The 27,966-nt window shown below is 59.3% G+C and overlaps 3 protein-coding genes and 1 long non-coding RNA gene across 7 annotated transcripts; 2 read left to right on the top strand and 2 right to left on the bottom strand.

Moving 5' to 3' along the window:
* Nucleotides 1-5,943: 5,943 nt before the first annotated feature.
* On the bottom strand, nucleotides 5,944-7,689 carry LOC116270089. The gene is made up of 2 exons (XR_004178046.1): nucleotides 7,428-7,689; nucleotides 5,944-6,924 (listed from the first exon to the last, which is right to left on the bottom strand). It is a non-coding gene; the product is annotated as an uncharacterized LOC116270089 (long non-coding RNA).
* A 2,146-nt stretch (nucleotides 7,690-9,835) lies between these two features.
* Nucleotides 9,836-14,176, bottom strand: FBXW5 (F-box and WD repeat domain containing 5). Its single transcript, XM_021927032.2, has 9 exons — nucleotides 14,033-14,176; nucleotides 13,330-13,545; nucleotides 12,795-12,952; nucleotides 12,222-12,396; nucleotides 11,972-12,120; nucleotides 11,457-11,877; nucleotides 10,941-11,088; nucleotides 10,655-10,867; nucleotides 9,836-10,576 (listed from the first exon to the last, which is right to left on the bottom strand). The coding sequence occupies exons 2-9, from the start codon at nucleotides 13,520-13,522 to the stop codon at nucleotides 10,333-10,335; spliced, it is 1,701 nt and encodes a 566-aa protein (XP_021782724.2). The 5' UTR covers nucleotides 13,523-13,545; nucleotides 14,033-14,176; the 3' UTR covers nucleotides 9,836-10,332.
* A 148-nt stretch (nucleotides 14,177-14,324) lies between these two features.
* Nucleotides 14,325-17,962, top strand: C8G (complement C8 gamma chain). Of its 2 annotated transcripts, XR_004178045.1 has the most exons (8): nucleotides 14,325-14,919; nucleotides 15,186-15,322; nucleotides 15,475-15,545; nucleotides 15,631-15,738; nucleotides 16,009-16,110; nucleotides 16,195-16,233; nucleotides 16,312-16,490; nucleotides 17,339-17,962. XR_004178045.1 is itself a non-coding variant. In XM_003911055.5 (7 exons), exons 1-7 carry the CDS (start codon nucleotides 14,782-14,784, stop codon nucleotides 16,323-16,325), a joined length of 609 nt encoding a protein of 202 aa, XP_003911104.2. In that variant the 5' UTR covers nucleotides 14,325-14,781; the 3' UTR covers nucleotides 16,326-16,521. The 2 variants fall into 2 exon arrangements, 1 of the variants encoding a protein (XP_003911104.2); XM_003911055.5 differs by lacking the exon at nucleotides 17,339-17,962 and having other exon boundaries at nucleotides 16,312-16,521.
* Nucleotides 17,963-21,279: 3,317 nt separating this feature from the next.
* On the top strand, nucleotides 21,280-26,126 carry LCN12 (lipocalin 12). Of its 3 annotated transcripts, XM_031654734.1 has the most exons (9): nucleotides 21,280-21,332; nucleotides 21,901-22,062; nucleotides 22,263-22,393; nucleotides 22,846-22,982; nucleotides 23,391-23,470; nucleotides 23,539-23,655; nucleotides 23,845-23,946; nucleotides 24,269-24,371; nucleotides 24,903-26,126. In XM_031654734.1, exons 3-9 carry the CDS (start codon nucleotides 22,280-22,282, stop codon nucleotides 25,099-25,101), a joined length of 852 nt encoding a protein of 283 aa, XP_031510594.1. In that variant the 5' UTR covers nucleotides 21,280-21,332; nucleotides 21,901-22,062; nucleotides 22,263-22,279; the 3' UTR covers nucleotides 25,102-26,126. The 3 variants fall into 3 exon arrangements, with proteins under 3 accessions (XP_031510594.1, XP_031510595.1, XP_031510596.1); XM_031654735.1 differs by lacking the exon at nucleotides 24,269-24,371 and having other exon boundaries at nucleotides 24,903-25,029; XM_031654736.1 differs by lacking the exons at nucleotides 23,845-23,946; nucleotides 24,269-24,371 and having other exon boundaries at nucleotides 24,903-25,029.
* Nucleotides 26,127-27,966: the final 1,840 nt, after the last annotated feature.

Below are 27,966 nucleotides of genomic sequence, written 5' to 3'. Positions count from 1 at the left end.
TTTCAGCCTGGCCATTTAGGGAGTAATAAGGTGTCTTTAGGAGAACAGACTAAGTGTGTGGCCAAGCAACTTAGTATGGACAGAATGAAGCCAGAGGCTGCTCATCAGGTCAGTGGGAAAATGGCCCCAGAGGCATTTCAGATTCCTGGTGCTGCCCCTCTCACCACAGGCCCAGAGTGCCAAAGCCTTTGGGAAGGAAATATGTCAAAAGAGAGGTGTAGGGTGTGGACCTTAGAGCCTGCTGGCCAGGGCCATGCCAAGTCTTTGCTGTCTACATTCCAATACAGACCCCCTAAGCCACTCTAGTCTGTCTCAAGTGGACCCAGGGAAGGTACAAGTCATAAGCCTTGGTGGTGTCCATGTGGTGCTGATTCTGCAGCCTTGCAGGAGCGGCAGGGACATGGCTTCGCCCACTGGGTGTCACACAGGATGTCACAAGCAGCCTGGGGCCCAAGTGGAGATGTCCCCAGGCCAGAGCCATGGCAGAGAGCCCACACTAGGGCAATATGTGGTAGGGCCTTGGGGATAAGGCCACCCCTGAGACCCCAGAACTGGAGAGCCAGCCTGAGAGAGCTGTAGGCACGAGACGCCAACCTGAGAGCTGTGTGCGGGCTGAGCCCAGCAATGCTATAGGGATGAGGTTCCCAAGAGCCTGAGGACCCAGCCGCACCCTATGGCGTGCAGAAGGCAGGATTTGGAGTCAAATTTAAGATGGTTCTCAAGCCTTAGGATTTAGTAGTATTCTCCCTGTTGGATTTTGGACATGCTGGAGGCCTGTTATTCCTTTCCTCTTTACAGTGTATCCCTTTGGAATGGAAATGTCTGTTCTACGCTTGCCCTACCATTGTATTTTGGAAGCATGTAACTTGTTTAATTTCACAGGCTCACGGTAGAGGGAAAGTTGCCTCGGGATGAATCATGCCTTGAGTCTCACCCATGTTTGATTTAGATGAGACTCTGGGCTTTGGACTTTTGAATGGGGCCATTGGGATGGAATGAGTATATTTTGTATATGAAAGGAACGTGAATTGGTGTGAGGCAGGGATGGAATGCTATGGTTTGAATGTTTGTATCTCCCAAACTCATGTTAATATTTAATTGTCATTGTAACAGTGGTAAGAGGTGGGATCCTTTTTTTTTTTTGAGGCGGGTCACCGGCTCTATCATGAGCTGGAGTGCAGTGGCCAGATCTCAGCTCTGCAAGCTCACTCCCAGGTTCACGCCATTCTCCTGCCTCAGCCTCCCGCGGTAGCTGGGACTACAGGCCCGCCACCTCACCCGGCTAGATTTTGTATTTTTTAGTAGAGGCCGGGGTTTCACCGTGTTAGCCAGGATGGTCTCGATCTCCTGACCTAAGTGATCTGCCACGTCGGCCTCCCAAAGTGCTGGGATTACAGGTTTGAGCCACCGCGCCCGGCCAAGGTGGGATCCTTAAAGGGTGATTAGGTCAAAGGGAGGATAGGCTGGAATTGGTGCTGGTTTAATAAGGTGAGCTTGGCCCTCTCTTGCCCTTCCACTTTCCACAGTGACACAGAAGGATAAGCACCAGGCGCTGTCTGCCTCTGGAACTGGCCAATAAATTTCTGTTCCTTATAAATTATCTGGTCTCAGGTATTCTGTTATAGCAGCAAAAACAGACTAAGAGAACACGATTTGTGCCCACCCTCCAATTTCCTGTGTTGAAACATAATCCCCAATGTGATGGTACTTGGAGGCGGGACTTTGGGAGTTGATTAGGTCATGAGGGTGCCGCACTTGGGGATGGGATTAGTGCCCTTAAAAAGAGGCTCCAGCCCGGCACGGTGGCTGACGCCTGTAATCCCAGCACTTAAGGAGGCTGAGGCAGGCGGATCACTTCAGCCTAGGAGTTTAAAACCAGCCTGGACAACATGGCAAATCCCATCTCTACAAAAAATTTAAGAATGGCCAGGCAGTCAGCTCAAGCCTGTAATCCCAGCACTTTGGGAAAGGCAGGCATGGCCGGATCACAAAGGTCAGGAGGTCGAGACCATCCTGGCTAGCTGGTGAAACCCGTCTCTACTAAAAAGTAATACAAAAACCTAGCTGGTAGTGTGACCTGCCAGTCCCAGCTACTTGGGAGCTGAGGTGGGAGAATGGCGTAAGCCGGGGAGGCAGGCTTGCAGTGAGCTGAGATCCGGCCACTGGCTCAGTCTGGGCTGTTCTTCGAACTCTGTCTCAAACAAAATAAAGTATCTGGGTGTGGTGATGCATGCTTGTGATCCCAGCTACTTGAGAGGCTGAGGTGGGAGGATCACTTGAGCCTGAAGGTCGAGGCTGCAGTAAGTTATGACGGTATCAGTGACTCAAGCCTGGACAACAGAGTGAGAACCTGTCTTTAAAAAAAATAAAAAAGGTCCAGTGGTGAAATACACACCTGTAATCCCAGCACTTTGGGAGGCTGAGGTGGGTGTCAGGATCCACCTGAAAGGGTCAGAGTTGAGAGACCAGTCTGGCCAGCATGGTGGCTCCCGTCTCTACTAAAATACAAAAATTAGCTGGGCGTGGTGGTGCCTGTAGTCCCAGCCTTTCGGGGAGAACTGAGGCAAAGGTGCTGGTACCTGGGGGCTGAGGAGGTTGCAGTGAGCCCAGATCCAAGCCATTTACTCCAGCCTGGGCATCAGAGCTAAATTTGGTCTCAAAAAAACAAAACAGCCCTGGAGAATTCCCTTGCCCCTTCCACCATGTTAGGTGACAGCAAAAAGGTGGCCATTTATGAACCAGAAGACAAGCCCTCACCAGACACCCAATCTGTAGCACCTTGATGTTGGACTTCCCAGCCTGTGGAACAGTGAGAAGTGTCTGTTGTTTATCAGCCACACGGCTAATGGAGTTCTGTCACAGCAGCCTGCACGGCCTGAGAAGCAGGGCTGTACTGGCCTCACGCAGGAGGAAATTGGAAGTGTTGAGATTTGTTTTATGATCCACGCTGTGATCTATTTTGGTGGATTTTTCATGTGCACTTGAAAATAATGTGTATTTTGCTGCTGTTGAGTGGAATGTTCTGTACATACTGATTCAATTCAAGTTTGCTGATTAGTTTCGCAGGTCGAATTGTATTCCTCCAAAAATATGTTGCAATCCTAACCCTTATTTAGGGTTATGCAGAATGTGGCCTTATTTGGAAATGGGATCTTTACAAAGGTAATAAAGTTAAAATGTGTCATTAAGGCGGACCCCAATTCAGTATAACTGGTGTTATAGAAGGGCAATTTTGGCCGGGCACCGTGGCTCACATCTGTAATCCCAGCACTTTGGGAAACCGAGGTGGGAGGATCACTTGAGCCCAGGAGTTTGAAACCTGCCTGGGTCACACAGTGGGACCCTGTCTTGAAAAAAAACACAAAAATTCACAAAAGGGGGAAATTGGGACAGACACGCATAGAGGGAAGAGGATGTGAGGATCAGAGAAGACACCATGTGAATCCAGGAGGCTGGAGGGATATGTCCACAAGCCAGGGAGCACCGAGAGAGGCTAGGGTCACGGGAGGACCTTCCCTAGAGGGAGCATGGCCTGCCCACACCTTGATCCCTGACTTCCGGCCTCCAGAACCATGTGTGAAAGCATCATTTTCTATTGCCACTCGTTCGTGGGACTGTGTTACAGCAACCTTGGGAAGCCAACACAATGGTGGCCTTCAGTTCTACATTTTTGCTGAGTTTCTTTTCCCCTTCCCTCTTCCCTAGGCCTTTTTTTTTTTTTTTTTTTTTTTTTGAGACAGAGTCTCCCTCAGTCGCCCAGGCTGGAGGGCAGTGGCGGGATCTTGGCTCACTGCAAGCTCCGCCTCCTGGGGTTCACGCCATTCTCCTGCCTCAGCCTCCTGAGTAGCTGGGACTACAGGCGCCTGCCACTACACCCAACCAAATTTTTTCTGTATTTAGTAGAGACAGGGTTTCACCGTGTTAACCAGGATGGTCTCGATCTCCTGACCTGGTGATCCGCCCGTCTCAGCCTTCCAAAGTGCTGGGATTACAGGCGTGAGCCACCGCGCCTGGCCTTTTTTGTATTTTTAGTAGAAACCAGATTTCACCATGTTGGCCAGACTGGTCTCGAACTCCTGACCTCGGGTGATCTGCCCACCTCAGCCTCCCAAAATGTTAGGATTACAGGCGTGAGCCACCGCACCCGGCCTTTTTCCTTCTCTTTTTATAGATACCTAATCTTGGTATGAATGGTCCTTTTAACATCTTCTATTTTTTTGCTGAGGCTTTCATATTTTTACATCCACTGCAAACTGTGATTGCTTGCTCTAGCATATTTACAGTCGCTACTTTAAAGTTCTTGTCAGATAATTTCAACGTCTGTGTCTGTGTGACTTCCTCCCAAGCCTGGCGCTTGGTCGGTGGGGACCATGCGGGTTCCACTTGCATGTCGAGAAGTGTTCGTTTTTGTTTGGGGCCCACCTACCCGGGGCCGTGGTGTGATGTTCATCTGCAATGATTGTAAGGTGTTCAGATTTTGTAAAATCCAAAATGTCATGAAAACTTTTTTAAAGAGCGCAATCCTCAGCCAGGCACGGTGGCTCAGCCTGGAATCCCAGCACTTTGGGAGGCCGAGGCGGGTGGATCACGAGGTCAGGAAGTTGAGACCATCCTGGCTAACACAGTGAAATCCAGTCTCTACTAGAAATATAAAAAATTGGCCGGGCGCGGTGGCTCACGCCTGTAATCCCAGCACTTTGGGAGGCCGAGATGGGTGGATCACGAGGTCAGGAGATCGAGACCATCCTGGCTAACACAGTGAAACCCCGTCTCTACTAAAAATATAAAAATTAGCCAGGCGCGGTGGCGGGCACCTGTAGTCCCAGCCACACGGAAGGCTGAGGCAGGAGAATGGTGTAAACCCGGGAGGCGGAGCTTGCAGTGAGCTGAGATCCGGCCACTGCACTCCAGCCTGGGCAATAGAGCGAGACTCTGTCTCAAAAAAAAAAAAAAAAAAAAAAAAAAAGCACAATCCTCAAAAGTCAGGTGGACTAAAGCATTCTGGAAAGCAGCTGGTAAAGTGCTCACAGCAGATCATTTGAGTTTGAAAAATGTAGAAATGAACCTGTCAAATGCCAGCGAGAACCGTGGAATAAAACCACTGATATAACGAAGAGCATTGAAGATCAAACAGAAACACCAAAGCCAAATTTATAATGAACAGATTCAAGAAAAAGAGCTACAGAAATTTCAGGACATCAGAGAAGTCAAGCAAAGGGGCACATGTTATCCGAGCCCCTCCTGCAGGCAGAGGAAATCGTCAGGAGGAGGAAACCCACAGCAGCATCAGCAGGATGCGTACACGGAACGTGCTTCCTACAGATCTCACCGGAGCCATTCAGACTTAGAACTGCTCAATTATTGGTTTATGTATTATATAAGGTCAAATGACAGGCGATTAAAAGTATCTCTGTCAGCCAGGTGCGGCGGCTCACGCCTGTAATCCCAGCACTTTGGGAGGCTGAGGCGGGCAGATCACAAGGTCAGGAGATGGAGACCATCCTGGCTAACACAGTGAAACCACGTCTCTACTAAAAATACAAAAAATTAGCCGGGCGTGGTGGCAGGTGCCTGTAGTCCCAGCCTCGGGAGGCTGGGCAGAATGGCGTGAACCGGGAGGTGAGCTTGCAGTGAGCAAGATCGAACCACTGCACTCCCAGCCTGGAAGCGTGAAACAAGACTCAAATCTCAAAACCCAAAACAACAACAACAAAACTGTCTCTACATTTGCTGTCTGCAAAACACAGGAGGTTATGGATATTAGATTGCATCTCGATGTTAAACCTTCACTAATGTACTTGAGGAAATCACAAAGATTCTGTAAATACAGAAGTGAATTGCAGACATAGTATGGTTGTGTCATGTGGATAATGGCAGGCACTAGGCGGCATTTATGTAGTAACTAATGACAAAAAGTCATGGCTAGTGGCATATAAAATACTCTGCGGTAAAATATTTCCTTTATTAATGTTATAGAAGGGGGACATAACAAGGAACGAACACTCGGAGTGACAACTAGCCTCAAAGACTCTCTTTCATGTTGGTTTCCGCATCTCCTGTTTGGGGTTATTAGCATCTTAGAAGAACACAATGGCTTCGTCTGATGAAGCCTAATTGGCTGGTCTGTTCTGAGCTGGTCTGACGGTTCTGATAGGCAGGTGTGGATGTTGGGTTCAGAGCTGAATCATCTTTGTCTGAACTGGCACTAGACTCTACAATTTCTGCCTTAGCGAACACTCAGTTCTAACTTGTGATTTCTGGTGGAACAAGCTTTATTTTTCTAGCCTAGCAATGATCTTGAAGCAGAGGAACCCCAGTGCCTTTTAACAATTGTGTTGGCCGGGTGTGGTGGCTCACGCCTGTAATCCCAGCGCTTTGGGAGGCCGAGGCTGGAAGACCGCTTGAACCCAGGAGTTTGAGACCAGCCTGGGCAACATAGTGAGACCTCATTTCTACAAAAATTAAAAAGTAATAAAAATTTGTTGTGTGATTTTTTTTAAAAAAGCTACTAATTGTTTTTGGGAAATAGAATTTATGGGTCTTTTCCTTTGCACATTGAATTTTTTATTTTTATTTTTTTTAGAGAGAGGGTCTCCATCACCCAGGCTGGAGTGCAGTGGCCTCCCAGGGGACTAGGGTTACAGGTGTGAGCTGCTGCGCCCAGCTGCAAGGTGAAATGTTACGGTTCTTCGTGTGTCAGGTGGTTTTGGGTTATATTCTAGACATTTTGAATATGACTTTATGAGATCTGGGTTGTGTTTGACTCCCGTGGGAAATGTCGAAGTCTTTGGTTAGCACGCACTTGGTCCTGTGAGGGTGGGACGCACACTGCTCCTGCTCACCTGGACTCCTGTCTTCAGAGCTGCTGGTCTTTGGTCTGGGGCCCGAGGCTGGTCCACAGTTCCCCAAGTCCGTGGTGTGACCCTTAGACCCACGTGTCTGCGTGTGAGTAAGCCCGGCACCCACAGCCGCCCCATGCGTGAGCCTGGCACCCACAGCCACCCCACGCGTGAGCCTGGCACCCACAGCCACCTCATGTGGGTGCTTCCCAAGCTCCCCACGCTGGATCTGGCTGCTGGGCTCCCTCACTGTCCATTCAGACAGTTGTGGCTCTAGTCACCCCCATGTGACGTGCCCTTGACTGGGCCAAGTTGGCGTCTATATGGCAGGAGCGCAGGGGAGGAAAAAGCTAACGGGGCTGGTCCCACCCTCAATGCAGCAGCACCGAGCCATGAGGGACTTTCTGGCCCCCGAGTTTGGCTCTGATGGGTTCCTGTTGCCACCACTCCCACTGCCATCAGGGTCACAAAAGAACAGAGAAGAGAGTAAACCCAGGGCATTGCCTCACTGACCCTGCCCATCAGCGTCGGTTCCTTTCCCTGGCCCTTAGGGCTGCTCTGGGCTTTCTGCCTGGCCCCAGCACTCACCTGCAGTGTTCCGGCTGCGTGGAGTTCAGGTCATGGACATAATAAGGTCAAGCACCAGTTCTGCGAAACTTGGGATCGTGCTGCTGCTCCCTGACCCGGCTCTCCGGCTCTCCGGCAGCTGCTCCAGGCCACGTGTACGAGTTTCATCACTGCAGTTTCACAGGGCTCACTCTGTCGCCCAGGCTGGGGTGCAGTGGCGCAATCTCAGCTCATTCCCGGGTTCAATCAATTCTCTTGCCTCAGTCCTCTGAGTAGCTGGGATTAGAGGCGTGTGCCACCACGCTCGGCTAATTGTTTTTTTTATTTTAGTACAGAAGGGGTTTCACCATGTTGGCCAGTCTGGTCTTAAACTCCTGACCTCAAGTGATCCGCCCACCTCGGCCTCCCAAAGTGCTGGGATTACAGGCGTGAGCCACCAGGCCCGGCCTGACCTCAGCATGTATTTTCTGAGGACTTCTGTTCTTTTGGCAATTCAGTCACTTTCTCTTTAAACACTGGGTCTTCACCCCCACCCTGTAGATGGGGTGGGGGCATGCATGCCGCTCAATTCCCCTCCCAGGGCGCTGTTTCTTTCATCTCTGTGTCATCTTCTGCTGCCTGGTCCTCACAAGTCTGTCCGGTCCAGTGCTTTCCACATATCAAGCCTTTTATTTTTATTTATTTTTATTTTTTGAGACAGAGTCTCTCTCTGTCCCCAGGCTGGAGTACAGTGGCCATCTTGGCTCACCGCAGCTCCACCTCCTGGGTTCAAACCATTCTCCTGCACCGGCCTCACAGGTTGCTGGGACTTCTGAAGCCGCCACCACGCCTGGCCAATTTTTTTAAAAATTTTTTTTTAATAGCGGTGGCGATTGGCTCAACCTGTAATCCCAACGCTTTGGGAGGCCGAGATGAAGCGGATCATGAGGTCAGGAGGGTCGAGACCAGCCTGGCTAACGGTGAAACCCGTCTCTACTAAAATACATAAAAACTAGCGGTACGTGGCCTGTAGTCTAGCTACTGGGAGGCAGAGGCAGGAGAATGGCAAACCGAGGCCGAGGCTTGCAGTGAGCTGAGATCCGGCCACTGCACTCCAGCCTGGAGCAGCAGAGCCAGACTCCGTCTCAAAAAAAAAAAATTTAATAGAGGCGGGGTTTCACCATGTTAAGCCAGGATGGTCTCGATCTCGACCCCGGCTGATCCACCGCCTCGGCCTCCCAAAGTGCTGGGATTACAGGCGTGAGCCACCGCGCCCAGCCTCACATATCAAGCTTTTGGTGCAGTCACTCACCGTGTCATTTCCAGTGTCTAACTGGCTCCCTTTTTATTTTGAAATGTCCACGTCCTCTTGATTTCTGTCCCTGCTTTTGTTGTATGGTGCATAGAGGTGTTTTTGTCAGTCTCCCTGAATGTGAACATAGCTAAATCCTTTTCGGGAAATTGCTCCATTCTCTGGAGCCTGCCCGTGGAGCGTTTCCATTTGCAGAATCTGTCGGCTCTTTTCTGAGGGTCTCAGTCTCAGCGCAGCTCATCTTGTCAGGGGGTCTTTGGTGTGTCTTCCTTCCTGTCCTTGTTCTCGCCCACATTGGGGGTCTTATTATGAACTGCAGAGGTCCCCAGGGCTTCCCAGCTGGAGACCAGGAGTTAGCGGGACAGAGGCCCCATCCCTCTGGGTGGCGCGGCCTGCGTTGGTGGTGCCATCCCTGACCCCGTCGGTGCTGGGGCTTGGCCCCAGGGTCTCTACCAACCCCTGCAGCCCATGTGGCTCCGGGAATCATCACCTCGATACTCACTCGTCTCCTCTGCGTCCTTTCTCTGTACGGGGTTGCCTGCTGCCATGTGTGGAGCCACAGGCTCCGTGTGCTTCCTGTAACGGGCAGCGGACCCGAATGCCAGGCTCTCCTCCTGCCGTCTTGTCACCACCATCACCCTGGGCCCCCTGAGCTCCGGTGCAGCTCTGACAAAGCCTGCAACGTCCAGCTGGAGCTGCACCTCTGCTGCCACTTGTGGGCCCCTGGTCCCTTCTTCCCCGGCATGAACTCTGAGGAGCTCTGCCCAATACCCTCCCTGCCCCCAGCAGCCGAGGCACTCCCTCAAGGACAGGACTGACTGTGGAGGCCGCCCTGGCACTGGGAGCGACGCGGCCTACTGACCCTGGAATCAGACAGCAGGCCCTGCATGCTGCCAGCCCCGGCAGATGTGCCAGGCATCTCCCTGGATGTCACAGAGGGGGGACAGGGCAGTGTGACAAAGTCTGGCACCAGCACATGACCTCAGACGCACGTCACCTGTCAGCAGTGACTGCAACAACCACTCCACTGGGGCCACTATGCCAGCGGTGACGTCACCCGTCAGCAGTGACGAGATCCACTCCACTGTGCCAGCGGTACCCAGCCTCCCTCCCTGCAGACAGAGACTGGACAACAACGTGCTGTTGCCAACTGTTTATTCAGGGCCCTGAACGGGTGGTGCGTGGACATGCAGCACACTCGGGCCCACAGCAGCGTGACCGGCCGCTCCCAAGCCCCGGGCGCACAACCACAGCCAGGCTGCCAGAGCCAGCAGCCCCTACCACCGCCACTGTCCAGGGCCCTGCAGGACCAGCCGAGGGTGCCCCAGGCTGAGGCCAGCTGGGGCGGGTGAACCCCTAGCCTGGAGATGAGCGAGGAGTGGCACCCCCAGTATCCTGTGCACCCCAAGCTGGCCAGGAGGCCAAGGGGACCTTGGGTTCCAACCTCACTGGCCACCCTGTGCCAAGCATCACAGCTGCGTGAGCAGGTTTGCGTGTGAGAGCGTGGCAGGGCCTGGCTGTCCCCTTCCTAAGGCGTAACTGCTACAAGCGTCTCCACCTCTCCCGCTCGGGAAAGAACCACAGAGCCTGGGTGGCGTCGAGGGGTCCCAGCGGCTCCAGTGCACCCAGCACCCCTCAGCGCCTCTGGCTGGCAAGCCAGGAAAAGAAGGCGCGAGGCCGCGGACGACGTGCCTGGAAGACGCGCACGGTGCGTGGGGAGCGCCAGGCTTTGATGGTGGCATCGTCGCTGGCCGTGAGCAGCAGCTCCTGCTCCTGGGGACTGAAGGCCACTGAGTTGACCACGTCCTCGTGCCGCAGCTTGGCCAGGCAGATGTTGTAGTGGCGGTCCCAGATGTAGCCGTGCCGGTCCTCGGCCCCGCTGCAGAACAGCGCCTGGATGAGCCGGTCGCCCGCCTGCTGCGCCCACGCCCGCCCTGCACCACGCTGCGCCCTGCACCTGGCCACGAAGTCCCTGCTGACGTCCAGGAAGATGAAAAAGCACTCGTCGTTGGGCGTGTAGGCGCGGTGCGCACGCAGAGCCCGCCTCACCTCCCGCATGGTCTTGAGGTCGAACACCAGCAGGTCAATCTCCTCCGCGATGGGTGGTGGCTGCATGGGGTCAGCCACCACCGCACCACTGGGCCAGGCGCGGCTGTTCACATACAGGTACCTGGGCGAGGGGCACTGTGCTAGGTATGGGCCGCCTGCGGGCACCCCGCCTGGGACACTGGCAAGAGGCCCACCTGTTGTCGGGCGACAGGCCCATGCCAATGATGTGCCCATGCACGTCTATGACGTGGTCCAGCGCGTCGAAGAAGGCGTCAGAGCCCCGGCCCTCGCCCAGCACGGGCCCCGCCGTTGTCATCTGGTGTGGCAGGATCTGCTTGATGCCTGCAGGGAGGGCTGCAGTGAGGGTCCCTGCCCAGTGCCCCAGGGACGTCACTCCAGGGCAGCCCCCTACCCCAACGGTATCTCTGGGGCTGTGGGCACCGCAGAAGTCCGCAGGCACTGCCTGCTCCGGGGGCCCCAGACCTGAATCAGGCCCCTCAGCTGCTCGCTGGCAGGCGGGCCTGCCTGTTTGTTTTCACCGCTCATCCCGCAGGCCCCAGACAAGGCCAGGTCTGGGCTTGTGACCTCGAAGTGAGTGAATGATCCCAGCTGTGCCTGCGGACTTGCTTGCCATCTGCCCCCCAGGACCCCTGCCCGGCCTCCCCCAAGCTGCTAGGACCGAGGCGGGCAGCATGGCGGCAGGGGTGTACCGATCTGGTGTGGGGAGTAGGTGAGGCAGCCAGTGGTGAAGATGAGGTACTTGCTCATGGCGCCTGTGGCACTGCGCTCAGGGGGCTTGGTGTGGCCCTGGGCCAGCAGCTCCGCCACCTTGGTCTCTAGCACGCGCTCCGACGGCTGTGGCTGCGCCCGCCCCTCCAGCACGCGGTCCAGAAAGTGCCGCAAGCCCTCCTTGGCATGGGCGGGGGCCGGGCCAGCCACCTCCTCCTCGTTGTCTCCGCCCAGGTCAAAGATGCGGCAGGGGGACGTGGCCGGGTCGCCGGCTTCCAGCAGGAGGTCAGGGCTGTCGAAGCGGCTGCAGTCGGCCACCATCACCGTGCGGATGGTGCTGGCGTTGAGGTTCTGGATCTTGAACAGCCGCTTCACCACATTGACGTTCTCTGACTCCACGTCCTGAGGGCGGGGGCACACGCCAGGTGGGCGCCAGGCCCTGGGGATGGCAACCCTGCCCCCAGCCCAGCCCTGTCCCGCCCCGCCCCACCCGCACCTGGAAGGCGTTGTTGAGCCACAGCACCGAGCAGGAGGTGATGTCTCCGATGCGGTGCAGGTTCCCCGAGATGAGGCTGGTCTCGGTAAGCCAACAGCCAAACACGTCGTAGGGCTTGTTCCGCACGCGGGACAGCAGCGCGAAGGAGTCTGTGGGGAGGCCAGGGCTGGACAGGCTGTCGGCGTGGGGCGGGGGCGGGGGGCGGGGGGCGCGGGGCAGGACCCACCCGGTACCCGGCACCTGTGCTCACCTAGGCTGATGACAGCGATCTCACCGGATGAGGAGTTGTGCGGCCCCAGGAACACCCCCGAGGCCAGCAGCAGCGAGTCGTCCTTGTTGAACTGGGAGAACTGGGTGTAGCTCCAGTTGTAGGGCCGCATGTCCGCGCTGTGCAGCAGCGAGATGGTCAGGTCGTTGCTCCAGATCTGCATGGCGGGGGTGGCCATGGTGATCGCCTGGCCAGGTCGCGGGGCAGGGGCCTGCTACCACAGCGCCATGAGGCCCCAGCTCTGCCAGCCCTGCTCAGAGGCCACCAGGGGGCAGGGACCCCTTGAAGCCACTGTCATCCACTCTGGGGGCGTCGGTATAGAGCGTAGGAGCCTGACCCTGGAGCAGGCGGCTTTGTGTGGGACTCTCTCCTCAGCACTCCGGGCCACCCTGCACCGCTCCTGATCCTCTGTGGTCCCTCTGCTGGATGCAGGGAGGCTGCTGTGTCACCTCTGGCCTGACCCTTCCTTCCCGCCTGGTTGGAACACCTGGGTCCTGGGACCCCCGTGCTTCGGGGCAGCTGGGTGGGATGTGCAGGACACCTGGCCATCCTCACCTTCACAGTGCAGTCCTTGGAGCAGGACGCGAACTGGTACCCCGAATGGGAGAAGCTGAGGTGCAGGACCTGGTCCGTGTGTTCCCGCAGCGTCTGCACCTCCACGCAGGGCACCGTGTCATACAGCCGCTGGAACTCCTCGTACCAGGACGTGGCCGCTGCGGGTGGGCAGTGTCAGTCCTGGGCCCAGGCCTTCCTCCTCGAAGTCAAGGTCAGAGTGTGGCCCCAGCAGTCCTGGCAGGCCCCGTGGTGCCCCTGGAACCCACTACCCATGGCATAGGCCTTGGCTGGGGGATACAACCCTGCAGTTCACAGAGACACCTGTACCCCCCACCCCCCAAGTGACCCAATGAACCCTCTGGCCCCCATGCTCTGAGGGGGGCCTGGGCTGTGTCCGACAGACCTCGATCAGGGTGAGGGTGTGAGGATGGACACTCGGGGCCGTGGGACAGGCCCCCAGCCAGGCTGACCCCCAAACGCAGGAACCCGGGGCCCTGGCTGCAGAACGTGGGCAGGGGCCCCGCACGCCACTGACCTGGGTGTCGGGGCACATCGCGGGCCACCTGGTAGTAGCGGTAGAACTGCTCCCTCCACAGGAACTCGTCCCGCGACACGGCCTGCCATTGGCGGCACACCAGCCCCGCGGCCAGCACGTCGGCCGGGCCCAGGCTCAGGAAGATCTGGTAGACGAGGCTGTCGGGGAGCAGGGGCGTGCCGCCCTCGTCCATCGTGACATTCTGCCCAGGCGGCCCTGAAACCCACCAACGGCTGCCCTCAGCCCAGGCCCGAGAAGGGAGGCCGAGAGCGGGCGCCCGGTTCCTCCCGCCCCAACCGTCCCGCCGGGAGTTCCACGGGGCTGGGTGTCTGCAGGGGACGCCCGGGCACCGCCGTCCAACCAAGGACCCGGCAGCTCCGGGCGGGCCGGGCCGTCCCCGCTCCGCCGCGCCATCCCCCGGCCTCCTGCGGCCGGCAGCGGGCGCCCCTCAGCCCGCCGGGGCCCGGACCGCCGCTCGCGAGGCACGGGGACACCGGGCGCCGTCCGGGGACGGGCTTCCGCCGAGGGGAGGCTCGGGGCGGCCGGGCAGTGGCCTCCGCCCTGCGGCCCTGGAGAAGCCCTGCCCGGCGGGCTCGGGGCGGCCGGCGGGGACGCGCGCACGGGCGGCCTCGGGGCTTCTGCAGTCGCCCAGGGCGGGCGGGGCCGACGAGGCGGGACCCCCGAGGGCCGCAGGCGCACTCACCACGGCCGCCTCCGCCCGCTGCGCCGCCCCCGCCCCGCGCGGCCCGGACCCGCTTCCGCCGCCGCAGCCGCTCGGACGACCGCCCCCGCCCACCGGGGAACCCGCCAGGCCCGACGCCACGAGCCCCGAGGCATCGATGGCCGAGGAAGGCAGAGAGCGCGGCAGCCCGCGTCCGCCCCTCGTGCGCCTGCGCCTCGGGCCTCGGCGGCCCGGCCGGCTTTTCTTCGTGCGCCTGCGCGCACTCGGGCGCGCTGGGAACAGCGCCCCTTGTGGCCAACGAGCGGCGGTCGTGGGCGGGGCTGCGGGCGACACTGAAAGACCCCTGGTTCGGGACCCGCCTCCGGCGCTCCCTGTTTCCGGGCCCTGAGCAAGTGGCTTCATGAACCCCGTGACGTTGGTCATGGAGCTAAAACCACTGGGTGATGGTTTAAGGAAGATAATGTGCAAAGGGCTAAGGACTGTCAGTGGAAATCAAGGGTGCAGGGGAAATGGATAAACAACCAGAGGTCAACTCGGACTTTGTACATAGGACATGGTGCCAGGGCCCTGCCGGGAAGTGCAGATCGAAGCTGGGCTCACGAGAAAGCTGGGGGTGGGATGTGGGGCTGGCCCAGGGCTGGGGTTAGGGAGGCAAGGGATGGACATGGACTTCCTGGGCCGGGCTCTGTGACTGCACAGTAGACTCTGTCCTGGGACTTGGTGGTGCTACCCTTGGCCTCCCACAGTCCTGCCACCCTGCCGCCGCCACCATGCTGCCCCCTGGGACTGCGATCCTCTTGATTCTGCTTCTGACAGCTGGCTCGCTGGGCCAGAGGCCTCAGAGGCCACCCCGGCCCCCATCCGCCATCAGCACAATCCAGCCCAAGGCCAATTTTGATGCTCAGCAGGTAGAAGTTGTGTGTGGTAGAGGGAGGAACGTGAAGTTGTAGGAGGCGGTAGAGGGAAGTCAGGTAGAAGTTGTGTGTGCGTGGGGGGAGAGGGTGAAGTTGTAGGGGGCAGAGGGAGGCAGGTAGAAGTTGTTGGTGGGGAGAGGGAAGCAGGGGAAGTTATGGGGGGTGTAGAGGGAGGCAGGTGAAGTTGTTTTGGGGGTAGAGGGAGGCAGGTGAGGGGCCCTCCCACAGTGCCCTCGAGTCCTCCCATGGCCTGCCCCCAGTTTGCAGGGACCTGGCTCCTTGTGGCTGTGGGCTCTGCCTGCCGTTTCCTGCAGGAGCAGGGCCACCGGGCCGAGGCCACCACACTGCACGTGGCTCCCCAGGGCACAGCCATGGCTGTCAGCACCTTCCGAAAGCTGTGAGTCCCAGAGCAGCCCTGCACCCCAACCCTCCTCTCAGCCCCCGGACTTCAGCCCTGCCCTGGCCCCTGACCCCACCCCGACTGTGGCCTGGACTAGGGTTCCTGGTTGGGGTCCCCCAGCCTGCGGTGCCTCCTCCCTGCCCCCCCAGGGATGGGATCTGCTGGCAGGTGCGCCAGCTGTATGGAGACACAGGGGTCCTCGGCCGCTTCCTGCTTCAAGGTGAGGCAGGGACCGCAGGGCATGTGGGTGGGTGGTGACGCAGCCGCCGTGGCTCTCTGACGTGGCTGCCGTGGCTCTGCCCCAGCCCGAGGCGCCCGAGGGGCTGTGCATGTGGTTGTCGCCGAGACTGACTACCAAAATTTCGCTGTCCTGTACCTGGAGCGGGCGGGGCAGCTGTCAGTGAAGCTCTACGGTATGTGGGGGCCGGCCTCTTTGACCAGGCAGGCAGGCGCTCACGCTCTGCACACTCACTGGGCCATCCGGGGGGGCTGGTTGAGCCCAGGGGGACACACGCTTCCTCTCTCCCATCCTGACCCTCCTGCTAAGCAGGGGCCCAGGGAGGAGTAGTGACAGACAGGCCTGGTGTGGGAGGAGGGAGAGGGCCCCGAGGGGGCAGGGGACACACAGACCCCATTCCACACCGCCTGGTGCCGGGACCCCAGGAGCCCTGTCTGCCCCGCAGCCCGCTCACTCCCTGTGAGCGACTCGGTCCTGAGTGGGTTTGAGCAGCGGGTCCGGGAGGCCCACCTGACTGAGGACCAGATCTTCTACTTCCCGAAGTATGGTGAGTGTCCCCAGCAGGTCCCCGGCTCAGCCACCCCTACTCTCTGGGCTGATGTCCAGCCTGACCCCTGCCTTGGGCCCCCAGGCTTCTGCGAGGCTGCAGACCAGTTCCACGTCCTGGATGGTGAGTGCACAGCAGGGCAAGCATGGCGGCACAGTGAGGGGGGCCACTGCCACCGGCTGAGTCTTGTCTCTGCTGCAGAAGTGAGGCGGTGAGGCTGGCGCGCAGCTCCAGTGCTGAGAAGTCAGTGCCCTGAGAGATGCCCCTCCGGTGGGATGCCTGCCGCCCATCCTCCGTGAGCCCCCAGCCTCAGATCAGGGCCCTGCCACCTGGGGCGGGGGATATTCTGCCGGCTGCCCCAGAGGACAGTGGGTGGAGAGGTACCTTCTTATTAAATGTCTCAGACCCCTCCCTGACTCTTTTCTGTCCACTCTGGACCAGTGCCAGTACCACCAAGGCCCTCTCCACCCCCGCCCCACCTCTTTAAAAGCCTGGGGCTCCCTGTTGGCTGGAGCCCACACAGTGGGCACTGGGCCGATTTCAGAGGCTCTTGGGATTTGGGGAGGCGAGATCCTCTCTGGCACACGCCCACCTTGTGCCCTGCTGGGATCTGGGGGCGTCCAACCTCACTCCAAGGCTGCTCTTGGCTGGGCCCTTGTCCTGCAGCCCCCGGGCTGCTCCTCCGCCCCCGTGGGAGGCCAGCTGTCTCCCATCACTGCCCATTTTGACCTCTTCTGAGCCGAGCTGGCACCAGCTGGCCCGTGTCGGTGGCAGCAGTTGGTGCTGTCCACCCACAGCCACTGCAATCTCTGCACACCTCATCCACTCCCATGTCCCCCCTGAAAGCAGGAAGCAGAGCAGAATGTGGAGGTGGGCAAACTCTGCCCTCAGGGCAGCCCCTGGGCTAGGGCCAGAGTCAGGAACCAAGCAAGGCTTGGCCACACTGGGCCTGGACCTGGCCGCTGAGCTGCTCCTCTCAGGCCCTGCCTGCGGCCCCTGGCATTTGTTTGATAAACATTTCTGAAGGCCCACTGTGTGCCAGGCCCTGGGGCCACCAGGTGGGCTGGTCCCTCCCCCTAGGAACTCAAAGTCCAGGGGTCAGCCACCAATCGGCCACAGTGGGCAGGGGTGGGAGGAGAAGGCACCTTGGAGTTGGTCCCAACGCACATGGCCTGGGTGGGGGCAGGGAGGAGCCAGCAGCTGCTCCAACGGGGTCTCCATCCCACAGGCGGGGCTCAACCTGTTTACTCAGCTGCTTGACCCCAGGAGGGCAGGCAAGTCAGGTGGTGGGAAGGGGAGGCAGGGGCCCTGACTGCTGGGACCTGGGAAGGAGAAGGGCCCAGGAGGTCACACCCTTGCATTGCCTGCCCCTACTCCAGCCCCATGTCCCAGGGACCCACGAGATAGAGAGCAGGGCACAGCAGAAGGGCTCACGGTTCAGAGCTGGCAATGCTGGGAAGACTCTAGGCCTGAGCCCCAGGATTGCCTCCTCCATGCCTGGCCCCACATCCCCCAAACAGAAAGTGAGGGTCTCATCTGGGGGCAGGAAGAGTCGGGTAGCTGGCTGCGGTCACGAGCTTCAGGGAGGGCTGAATGTCCGAGGGGTGGCGCCAGAGAGCTACCCGATGACCTCGGTGCTGTGGTTGGTGGCAGAGTGGCCCAGCCTGACCCTTCAGGTTTCTGACTGCAGGGCTGGGTGGGTTCCCGCACTGAGTGAAGGGCGTGGCCACTTGGCTGTGTATCCTGGGACCAGCGTATGAGGAGCGCAAGGATTACAAGGCATTTCATTTTCACAGAAGTGTTTAATGAGCTCTAGTTGAATTTCAAACACTACATAAAATCAAAATCACGATAGTTCTGTGAAAATCATTGTTCTTTAAAATAGTTTGCATAATTTGGCTGGGCAGCTCATGCCTATAATCCCAACATTTTGGGAGGCTGAGGCGGGTGGATCACTTGAGGCCAGGAGTTCAAGACCAGCCTGGCCAACATGGTGAAACCTCATCTCTACTAAAAATACAAAAATTAGCTGGTCATGGTGGCAGGCACCTGTAATCCCAGCTACTCCGGAGGCCGAAGCAGGAGAATTGCTTGAACCTGGGAGGCAGAGGTTGTGGTGACCCGGGATCATGCCACTGCCTCCAGCCTGGGTGACAGCAAGACTCCGTCTCCAAAAAGCTAACTAACTAACTAAATAATAATAAATAATATGGAAAGGGCCAAGCGTGGTGGCTCACGCCTGTAATTCTAGCACTTTGGGAGGCCGAGGCGGGCAGATCACTTGAGGTCAGGAATTTGAAACCAGCCTGGCCAACATGGTGAAATCCTCTCTCTACTAAAAATACAAAATTAGCCACAGTCATGGTGTCAAAGCCTGTAATCCCAGCTACTCAGGAGGCTCCAGGCAGGAGAATCACTCTTGAACTGGGGAGACAGAGGCTGCAGTACTCCAAGATCGGACCATTGCACTCCAGCCTGCGGATACAGCGCATCCGTCTCAATTCTATTTAAACAACAAATTTAAATAAACAAACAGCAAAAAAACTATGTGATACTGGCTGGGCACAGTGGCTCACACTTTTTCTTTTCTTTCTTTTTAAGACAGAGTCTTGCTCTGTCGCCCCAGGCTGGAGTGCAGTGGTGTGGATCTCCTACCACTGCAAGCTCTGCCTCCCAGGTTCACGCCATTCTGCTGCTTCACTCCGAGTAGCTGGGACTACAGGTGCTCACACCATGCCCGCTACACATTTTGTACTTTTATTAGAGACAGGGTTTCACCCGCAGGCCAGATGGTCTCGACCTCCTGACCTTGTGATCCACCCGCTCTGGCCTCCTCCCAAAGTTCTGGGATTACAGGCTGGAGCCACTGCACTGGCCAAAAAAAACTACATATGCAAAGTGGCTAGCACAGTGGCTCACACCTTTAATCTCAGCACTTTGAGAGGCTGAGGCAGGAGGATCGCTTGAGGCCAGGAGTTCAAGATCTGACTGGGCAACATAGTGAGACCTCATCTCTATTTTTTAAAAAAGCTTTTTAATCTGTAGAAACTAACATTTAATTGTTAGCAGTCTTGCCCAAGACCTGCAGGGTCAGTAGTCCAGGACTGTCCTGGGTGCCCCCCGCCTTGCCTGGATGTGAAAGTGCTGTGTAGGGCCCCGGGCGCCCCTGGTCCCACAGGCAGGGCCGACAGTCGGGTGCCATGCCCGTCCTCCCTGCCCACGCAGGTGCTCAAGAGGGACAGGTGGCCAGGACTCCTCCATGTGGGGACGAGGCACCCTCTTCCCTTCCCTGCCATGCGCCAACCACCCCTGCCTCCCCACCCCCACCCCCAAGGGGCCTCCCAGCGCCCAGGACCATGTCTGGGAAAAGGTCTCTTTGCCTGGGGAGTGGGAAGAGAGAGGGGAGGGTGAGCAGAGGATAGGCCGGGAGTTTTCCGGGAACGGAGGAACACGCAGTGGAGGGGACGTCTGTCCTTGTTGCTGTGGGGGGAGGCAGAGATGAAGGCGATGGGTTGCGGGGAGTGCCGGGGAGAGAAGCAGAGAGAAGAGAGGACCTGATGGGAGGGCTTAGTGGGAGAGGCCCCAGGGACCGGTCCCCACGGTGGGCTGGGGGTCCAGGGTGCTGAGTGGAAGCAGCGGTTTGCCTCCCGCCTCTCAAGGACGCCCTGCAGAAGGTGCGGCTGCTCCTCCCCGTGGCACGCAAGCTCCCGGGCACCGCCTCCCGCCTCGGCCTCCCAAAGCGCTAGGCTCACTGGCGTGTGCCGCCGCGCCCGGCCCTCCCACCCCAGGCGGTGTGGAAGGCCGAGGTCAGAGCCAGGACTCCCCCGGGCGCCCGGCAGGTTCCCGAAGGCCCGCGTCCTGCAGGGCCTGTTCCGGCGCCGCCGGCCCAGCCGGGCAAAGGCACCTGCAGGGCCCTGATTGGGCGGCGAAGGTCACCTGCCCACCATCCACCAATCACGTTAGACGGGAGGAGCGGCACCTGTGACTGCCCCGCGGTGGGAGAGGGGAGGCACCCCGAACCCATTGTCGTGGTCTGGAGGCTCCTGCTGGGGACGTGGGGGGCACCGAGGTTAACGGCAGCAGCCAGTGACTACCTGGAGGCACACACAGACCCCCAGGGTGGCAGGAGTGGGTCTGGGAGAGGGGGCATGGGGCCTGAGGCGCTGCTTGGAGCCCAGGGACGCCCCTCTGTGTCGAGGACTGCGCCCACCCGACCTCTGCTGCTCAGTCTCCGTGGGGCTCGGGCCCAGTTTTCCTCCCGCAGGGCCCTGCATGGGCGGGGTCAGTGGCGGGGGCTGTGATCCCAGATCTCCCCAGTGCCCTGCGATAAGACGGCTCCGGGAGGGGTGCCTGCTGAGCATCTCCCCAGTGCCCTGCGATAAGACGGTTCCGGGAGGGGTGCCTGCTGAGCTAAGAGCAGGACCCTGGGGCGGCTGGCAGCTGCTCCTAGGCTGGCTTGGGTCAGGGGGATGGTGGAGAGTCGAAGGCTCCTCTCGGGAGCTCAGGGGAATGAACAGATTATTTCCAACTTTTCTTTTCCTGGGCCAGCCTCCTGAAACGCTAGCATTGTGCTGGTAAGACAAGGCACAGCAAGCTGCCCTTCTATGTGGGCAGTGAGGCCTGGGACGGAGCCCAGTCCTGGAGTCCTGAAGTCCTGGAGGCCGGGTTCTGTGAGTGGCCAGGCTAGGGCTGCCACCCAGGGCAGGTTGTCGAGGCCCAGTACATCTCCTGGGATGAGCCCAAGTCCCTTGTAAGCAAGGCTGGGTGAGGGGAAGAGGTGGCCAGGACAGGGAATCTGGGGTGGGAGGGGGCGGCCAGGACAGGGACCTGGGGGGAGGAGGTGGCCCGGGCAGGGGCTCACAGGCCAGGCACACTGTGAGTGGGAGGCCCTTGGCTCACCCTTGTTGACCCCGTAACATGGAGCCCAGCACCCAGAGCCTTCAGCTACCTGTGTGGATGGGAGGAGAGTCAGGAAGGGGACTCCACTCCCTAGCCCCGTCGTCCAAGGAGTGCCAGGGCAGCTAGAAGCCCCAAACCTGTCAATGCCCTCCCTGCCAGCCCTCTTTTTACATTTTATGTTTACATTTTTAGAGATGAGATCTCACTCTGTTGCCCAGGCTGGAGTCCGGTGGCACATCATAGCTCACTAGCTTACTGCAGGCTCAAACTCCTGGGCTCAAGCAATCCTCCCACCTCAGCCTCTCAAGTAGCTGGGAGCACAGGTGTGCACCACCACCCCCCGCTAATTTTTAAATTTTTTTGTAGAGATGGAGTCTCGCTGTGTTGCGCAGGGTGATGTCAAACTCCTGGGCTCCAGCAATCCTCCCACCTTGGCCTCCCAAAGTGCTGGGATTATAGGCATGAGCCTCTGCGCCTGGCCTACCAACCCTTTCTTTCATGCAGGGCCAGCATGGGTTGCCCACTCCCGTTAGTGGGGCTTCCCAGCCCTGCCCCTCTCTCTGGGCAGAGACTGCCTTTGAAATGCCCCCAGCCATCCTCACCAGGGTGCCTGGGTGCTCTGCAGGCCCCAGCCTCCCTACTTGCCTGCTCGGGGCACCTCCACCCCGACCTCATGGCCACAGGGCCCCTCGCTGGTCCTGTTCTTGCGCCAGGGCCACGGCCCACGCTGTGGTTCAGGCATGTGCAGAGCCAGGCGGGGTGGGGCGGGGGGGGCGGCTGGCAGGCCCGGGCCCTGCAGGGGGAATGCCCAGGTTTGGCCACAGCTGGGCCCTGTCCCTTATGGCTGCGGCAGGTCATGCTCTCTGCCTGAGATGAAACATTCTGTGACAGGGTGGAAAGCTGAGGAAGGCTGCGTGAGGCCTCTGAACGCCCAGCATGGAGCACTCGGAAGGGGGCTGAAGGGGTGCAGGGCCTCAGGAATGAGAAGATGAGGTGGAAGGTGGACCTGGGGGCCCCTCCTACCCCGCCTGGCTGGAACCCAAGAGACCGTAGGTGGGTGGGTGGTACCTGAGGAAAGCCCGCACCACACAGCCCACCCCAAGCCTGCCCTGGGCACCACCTCTCCTGCCAGTCCTGATGAGGGAGGCAGAGAGGCACACCCCCTTGGGAGGGGCACCTGCTGGGTACTTGCATGAAGAGGGGGGTCTCTGGGTCACCTGCCCATGGCCACTTCCTTCTTGCTGTCCCCGTAGGCCCAACAGCTGCCAGGATGAGGCTGCCATGTGGCTTGTGGCTATGGCTTTCCTTGCTGAAAGTCCTGCAGGGCCAGACCCCAAGACCCCCGACACTCCCGCCCCCGATGCAGAGCTTCCAAGGAAACCAGGTACAGGGGTTTTGAGGGAAGGAGAAGCAGCCGGCTGGGTCTGAGTGCAGGGAGAGACTGGTGGCTGAGCGGGCCTGGGGATGCTGCCCAGAGAGTCAGGACCAGCCCTGCTTCCTGGAGGGCCCGGGCAGGCCCCCGACCTCCAGCAGAGGAGGGCCCAGCGCAGACCTTCCTGGCACCAATTCCCTACCGTCACCCCCGCCCATTGCTCCCTCTGTGCGTGAGGGGAAACTGAGGCTTAGGAAGGCCGCACAGCCACTAGCCAGGGTCACCATGTCCCTGCCAGACCCAGGGTAGGCTCCGGTTCTTGCCAGTGTCCCTGGCGCCAGCCCAGCCGGGAGCACTGCTCTGTGAGGGGTCCAGAAGCTGCCAGAGAAGGCAGGAGGGGGCTCCTGACCTTGCCCACCGCCACCCCTGCCTCCCACTGCCCCTGCCCAACGCCACCCCTGCAGTTCCAGGGGGAATGGTTTGTCCTGGGCCTGGCGGGCAACAGCTTCAGGCCGGAGCACAGGGCGCTGCTGAACCCTTTCACCGCAACTTTCGAGCTAAGTGACGATGGCCGCTTTGAGGTGTGGAATGCCATGACTCGGTGAGTGGCTCCCTGATGTTCCAAGCAGGTGAGGAGGATCCTGGGCCTGGGTCTCAGTCGCCAGAGGCTCAGTGCGCCATGGGCCCTGTCCCAGCACGGGCAGCGTCATGACTCTGGCTGCCAATGACCAAATCCAGCTGGGAAGTATACAAAGAAGTGTGGGCACTGGGTGCGCTGGCTCACGCCTGTAATCCCAGCACTTCGGGAGGCAGAGGCAGAAGGATCACTTAACTCAGGAGTTTGAGACCAGCCTGAGCAACATAGTGGGACACTATCTCCACTCATGAGGCTTGGCCACTCCCACCATGGGTCCCTCTGAATGAGCGGCTGAAATCTCCTGGGGGGCCCACCTTGGCATGGAACTGCCAGCTTCCGGAGTCTTCCGCCTCCACCCGTCCCCTCCCACAGAGGCCAGCACTGTGACACGTGGTCTTATGTGCTGATACCGGCAGCCCAGCCTGGGCAGTTCACGGTGGACCACGGTGTGGGTAAGCCGGTCACAGGAGGGAGGGACGGGGTGCTGACCCACAGGGATGTGACGTCTGTGCCCCCTCAGGGCCTGGGGCAGACAGAGAGGAGACCCGGGTGGTGAACAGTGACTACACCCAGTTCGCCCTGATGCTGTCCCGGAGACACACGAGCAAGCTGGCCATCCTCAGGATCAGCCTGCTGAGTGAGCCCCCCACCCCGCCCTGGGCCCGTGTGTGGCCCTGGAGGCACCTCCTTCTGGGCTTCGGGTCAGACCCTGCCTCCCCACCCCGCCTGGAGTGACTTGGGGGCACAGATAGTTCAATCTCCCACCTACCCAGCCCCCAACCCCCTGCCAAGTGCCCAGACCCACGCTGGGCTCCCTGGGCTGCAGGCAGGAACTGGTTGCTGCCTCCCGGGACACTGGACCAGTTTTTCTGCCTGAGCAGAGCTCAGGGCCTCTCGGATGACAACATTGTCTTCCCAGATGTGACCGGTAACGTGGCTCGCCTGCGGGCATGCTGGGCATTAGGCATGGGGCCTGCAGGAGTGAGTTTGGTTGACCCTAGAGGGGCTGGACTCAGTGTCTGCCCAGGGAGCTCAGTCCCAGCCTGCACTCAGGGGTCTCAAGGCTCCTGGGTCCCTGCCCTCAACCCAGCAGGCTCTGGAGCCACCTCTTCCTACCCTGGCCCCTGTCCCGGGCCAGCCCTGCCCCGATCTCCCTGTCCTGGGCCGCCTCCTCCCGCCCCGGATCCCTGTCCTGGGCCACCTTCTCCCTTCACCCATCCCTGCTCACAAGGAGCTTGGACTCATCCCAGGAGGCGCCCTGGACCTCAGCAGCCTGCCCTGGGTGGCAGCCCCAGCCTGGCCACTCAGAGAACCCCAGCCCTCAAGGCCTGACTCTTCCTGTGGGAGGGCGAGGTCAGCCTGAGCCCCTCCTCTTCCTGGAGGGGTGCCCACCATGCCCTTCTGATTCCTGCCTCTGCTCCTTTACATGTACATAACTACATGCACACATACTCACGAGCACACATGTACACACTAGCACATGCTTCCACGTGTGAACACCTTCTTATGCACATGCCACTCACACTTGCACACATGCTGCCTACCCATGCACAGTCACACGTGCTGGTCTGCACACACCTGTACGCACCTGCACGCTCGTTATGCCAGGCCTTCTGGGTCTGCAGTGAGTCTGGGCATGGGGACAGACAGGGCCAGGTGAGGGGCTTCCTGAGGACCTGGGACTGTTGGCAGGGCAGCCGCTGTGGGTCACATCTTCTGCCCCTTCTCAGCCTCCCTCACCACCCCCTTCCCCTAGACCTGATGCTGGTCCCCTTTCTCCCTCCTGCTCCTCACCCAAAGCCACTTGCCCCTCCTTTGTGCCCTCCCTTGCTTCCTCCTGGGCTCTGTCCCCTGCTCCCATCCCGACTCCATCTCCCCCACCAGACTGGTCACCCCATGCCAGCGTCTGTTGAAGGATGAAGTAGCTTCTGCCCAGCCCGGACCTGCCTCACAGCTGCGCGAGCTCTGCCCTCCTCCACTCTCAGACCTGAATAAATGCACCATGCCCAGAGTCCCAGAGTGTGACCACTGTGACCTTGGGGTGGGCAAGGAGACAGAAGCAAGGAGACAGCTGACCCTGTAGGGCTGCAACAGCTCCTTCTCTGGGCACACTACAGCCCCCCAGCTGGCTCTCTGGCCAGTGTGTGTGCGTGTGTCAGTGAGGGCGTGCACATGTGTGTTCATGCGTGAGTCTTTGCCCATGGTTGCAGGTTGTACAAGGTCGTTTCCAGGCCAAGGCCCCTCCATCCCTGCCCCTTGGCCCTCGGCTATGGGAGTTCATAGGTGCTTCTCCACCTGCACCCTGGTCAGCACTCGGGGCTGCCGTGCCAGATGCAGCCCCGGGAATGCTCAGACCCCGAGCTGTCCTAGGCAGCAGCCACTCTGTCAGGGAAGCTGGCCTGGAGCTACCAGGGCCCAAGAACAGGAGGAGGCCCTGGTGCAGATGCCCCAGACCTGGGAGAGAGGATGCAGCAACAAGCAGCCTCAGGCTGGAGCCTGCTGGGCACAGAGACACAAAGGATTTGAGGCCTCAACCCAGACGCCCACTCCCAGCCTGAGCCCCCCAACCCTGACTGTACACCCCTACAAGATGGCTACATTCGGATGCCCACCCCCACCGGCCAGCCAGAGCAACCCACTTCTCAGCCCTCTGATGTCTGTGTCCATCTCAGCCCCCACTGTCCTCTGGGCAGGGAGAGCAGGACACTGCCCAGGGCAGCTATGGACCCTAGTGGTCTCTGGCCTTGCTAGAGAGCAAAGAGCATCCAGAGACCCTCAACTTGGAGCCTAACCTTCACCCACCAGGAGCACCCGCTGCCCAGGAGCATGGCCCTGCTTAGAATCCTTCTACCATCATGCGCACCTCCTGCTGGGCAAGCTGTACAGGATCCAGGCAGATTCTGGAATTGGAAGATGGACAGAGATAGCAGACAGACTGGACTCCCTCCCTGCCCTGATGACCCCAACAAGATGGACCCCCATAATCAACTCAAACGACACCAGCTGTGGTGCTTACTGCAGCCACAATTCAACCTTTTCTTTGTGTCTGACTCCCCAACACACAACCCTCACAAGGGCAGGGACAGGCCTGCTTTGTCCATCACTTCTACATGCCACATCCAACATGTATGCCTGAAAGATGGTGCCGGCCGAACGAATTTTGACGGACGGATGGCTGACGACAAAGCAAGTGGACGGACGACAGGACGAGCCTAACAAACGGACAAACTGGAATGACGGGTGACGGGCGTGAACGGACCTGACGGCAGACGGTCGGGACGACGGACGGGCGGACAGACGGGCAGACAGACGGACGGACGGCTGGGATACAGGGGGTGACGGGATGGTCGGATGATGGGTGGATGGGATGGACGGGATGCTCAGGGATGACGGGTGGGTGAATGGATGGATGGTTGAATGATGGGTGGGTGGATGGATGGATGGCTGGATGATAGTTGGGTGGATGGATGGTAGATTAGTGGATAAATAAGGAATGGGGTGGTGGATGGATGGATGGATGGTGGACAAATGGATGATGGATGGTTGGATGATGGGTGGACGGACGGACGGACGGTCAGATTACCGCAGGCGGGCGGACGGACGGTCAGAACGGCGGGCAGGCGGACGGACGGACGTGCCTGAGACGACGGGCAGACGGACGGGACGGATGGTCAGACGGCCGGATACCGGGGCGGGCGGGCGGACGGATGGTCAATGGCGGGAACAGAAAGGTGAAACGGACGGATGCTCAGGACGACGCGGTGACGGACGGTGGACGCATTGGATGATGGGTGGGTGAATGGATGGGTAGATTAGTGGATAAATGGATGGATGAGGGGTGGGTGGATGGATGGGTCGATGGTTGGGTGATGGATAGGTGGATAGATGGCTAGATGGATGGATAGATGGTTGGATAATGGTTGCTGGATGGATGGATGGGTAGGTGGTGGATGGATGGAAGGATGGATGGTGGATGGATGGACTCGGGACTCTGACGCAAGCAGGCGGGCGGACTCTGGACGGTCGGGCGACGGGCGGACGGACGGACGGATCGGTCAGATCAAGTGGGCGGGGCGGACGGACGGTCGGACGACGGACGGACGACTTGGTCAGCATACCGCGGGCGGGCGGACGGGATTGGCCGGACGACGGGCAGGCGGGCGGACGGACGGTCAAGACGCTGACGGACGGACGGACGGTCGGATTACCGGGCGGGTGGGCGGACGGACGCAATGGACGGACGCAATGGACGGACGGTCAGGCCACTGGGCGGGTGGAATGGATGGACGGATGGGCAGGTGGACGGATGGCCGGATGGGTGGTGGATAAATGGACACGGTGGTGGTGGATGGATGGAAGGGGTGGATGGACGATGGTGGATGGACGAATGGACGGATGGGTGGATGGAATGGATGGATGGGATTTGACGGTCGGGACCACGCAAGGCAGACGGACGGGATTAGGTCAGACACGGCGGCAGGCGGCGGACGGACGGTCAGTGACGGGCGGCGGACGGACGGACGGCTGGACGACGGGCAGGCAGACGGACGGATTAAAGCCGGGCGGATGGGCAGGTGGTGGACGGATGGACGGACGGGTGGATGGATGGATAGCTGGACGGATGGTGGTGGATGGACGTGGTGGATGGATGGATGAATGGATGGTGGACGGATGGATAGCCAGTGGATGGTGGTGGATGGACGTGGCCGGATGGATGGATGGTGGTGGATGGATGGATGGATGGATGGAATGGAATGGATGGTGGAAATGGATGGATGGATGGATGGGTGGGTGGATAAATGGATGGATGGAGGGGTGGGTGGATGGATGGGTTGATGGTTGCGTGATGGATAGGTGGATAGAAGGGTAGATGGATGGATGGATGGTTGGATAATGGGTGGGTGGATGGATGGATGGATGGATGATGGGTAGGTGGGTGGATGGATGG

The sequence above is a fragment of the Papio anubis genome, chromosome 13, assembly GCF_008728515.1.
Source record: "Papio anubis isolate 15944 chromosome 13, Panubis1.0, whole genome shotgun sequence".
NCBI classification, from domain to species: Eukaryota; Metazoa; Chordata; class Mammalia; order Primates; family Cercopithecidae; genus Papio; species Papio anubis.
This window is presented reverse-complemented; position numbering and strand designations above follow the sequence as displayed.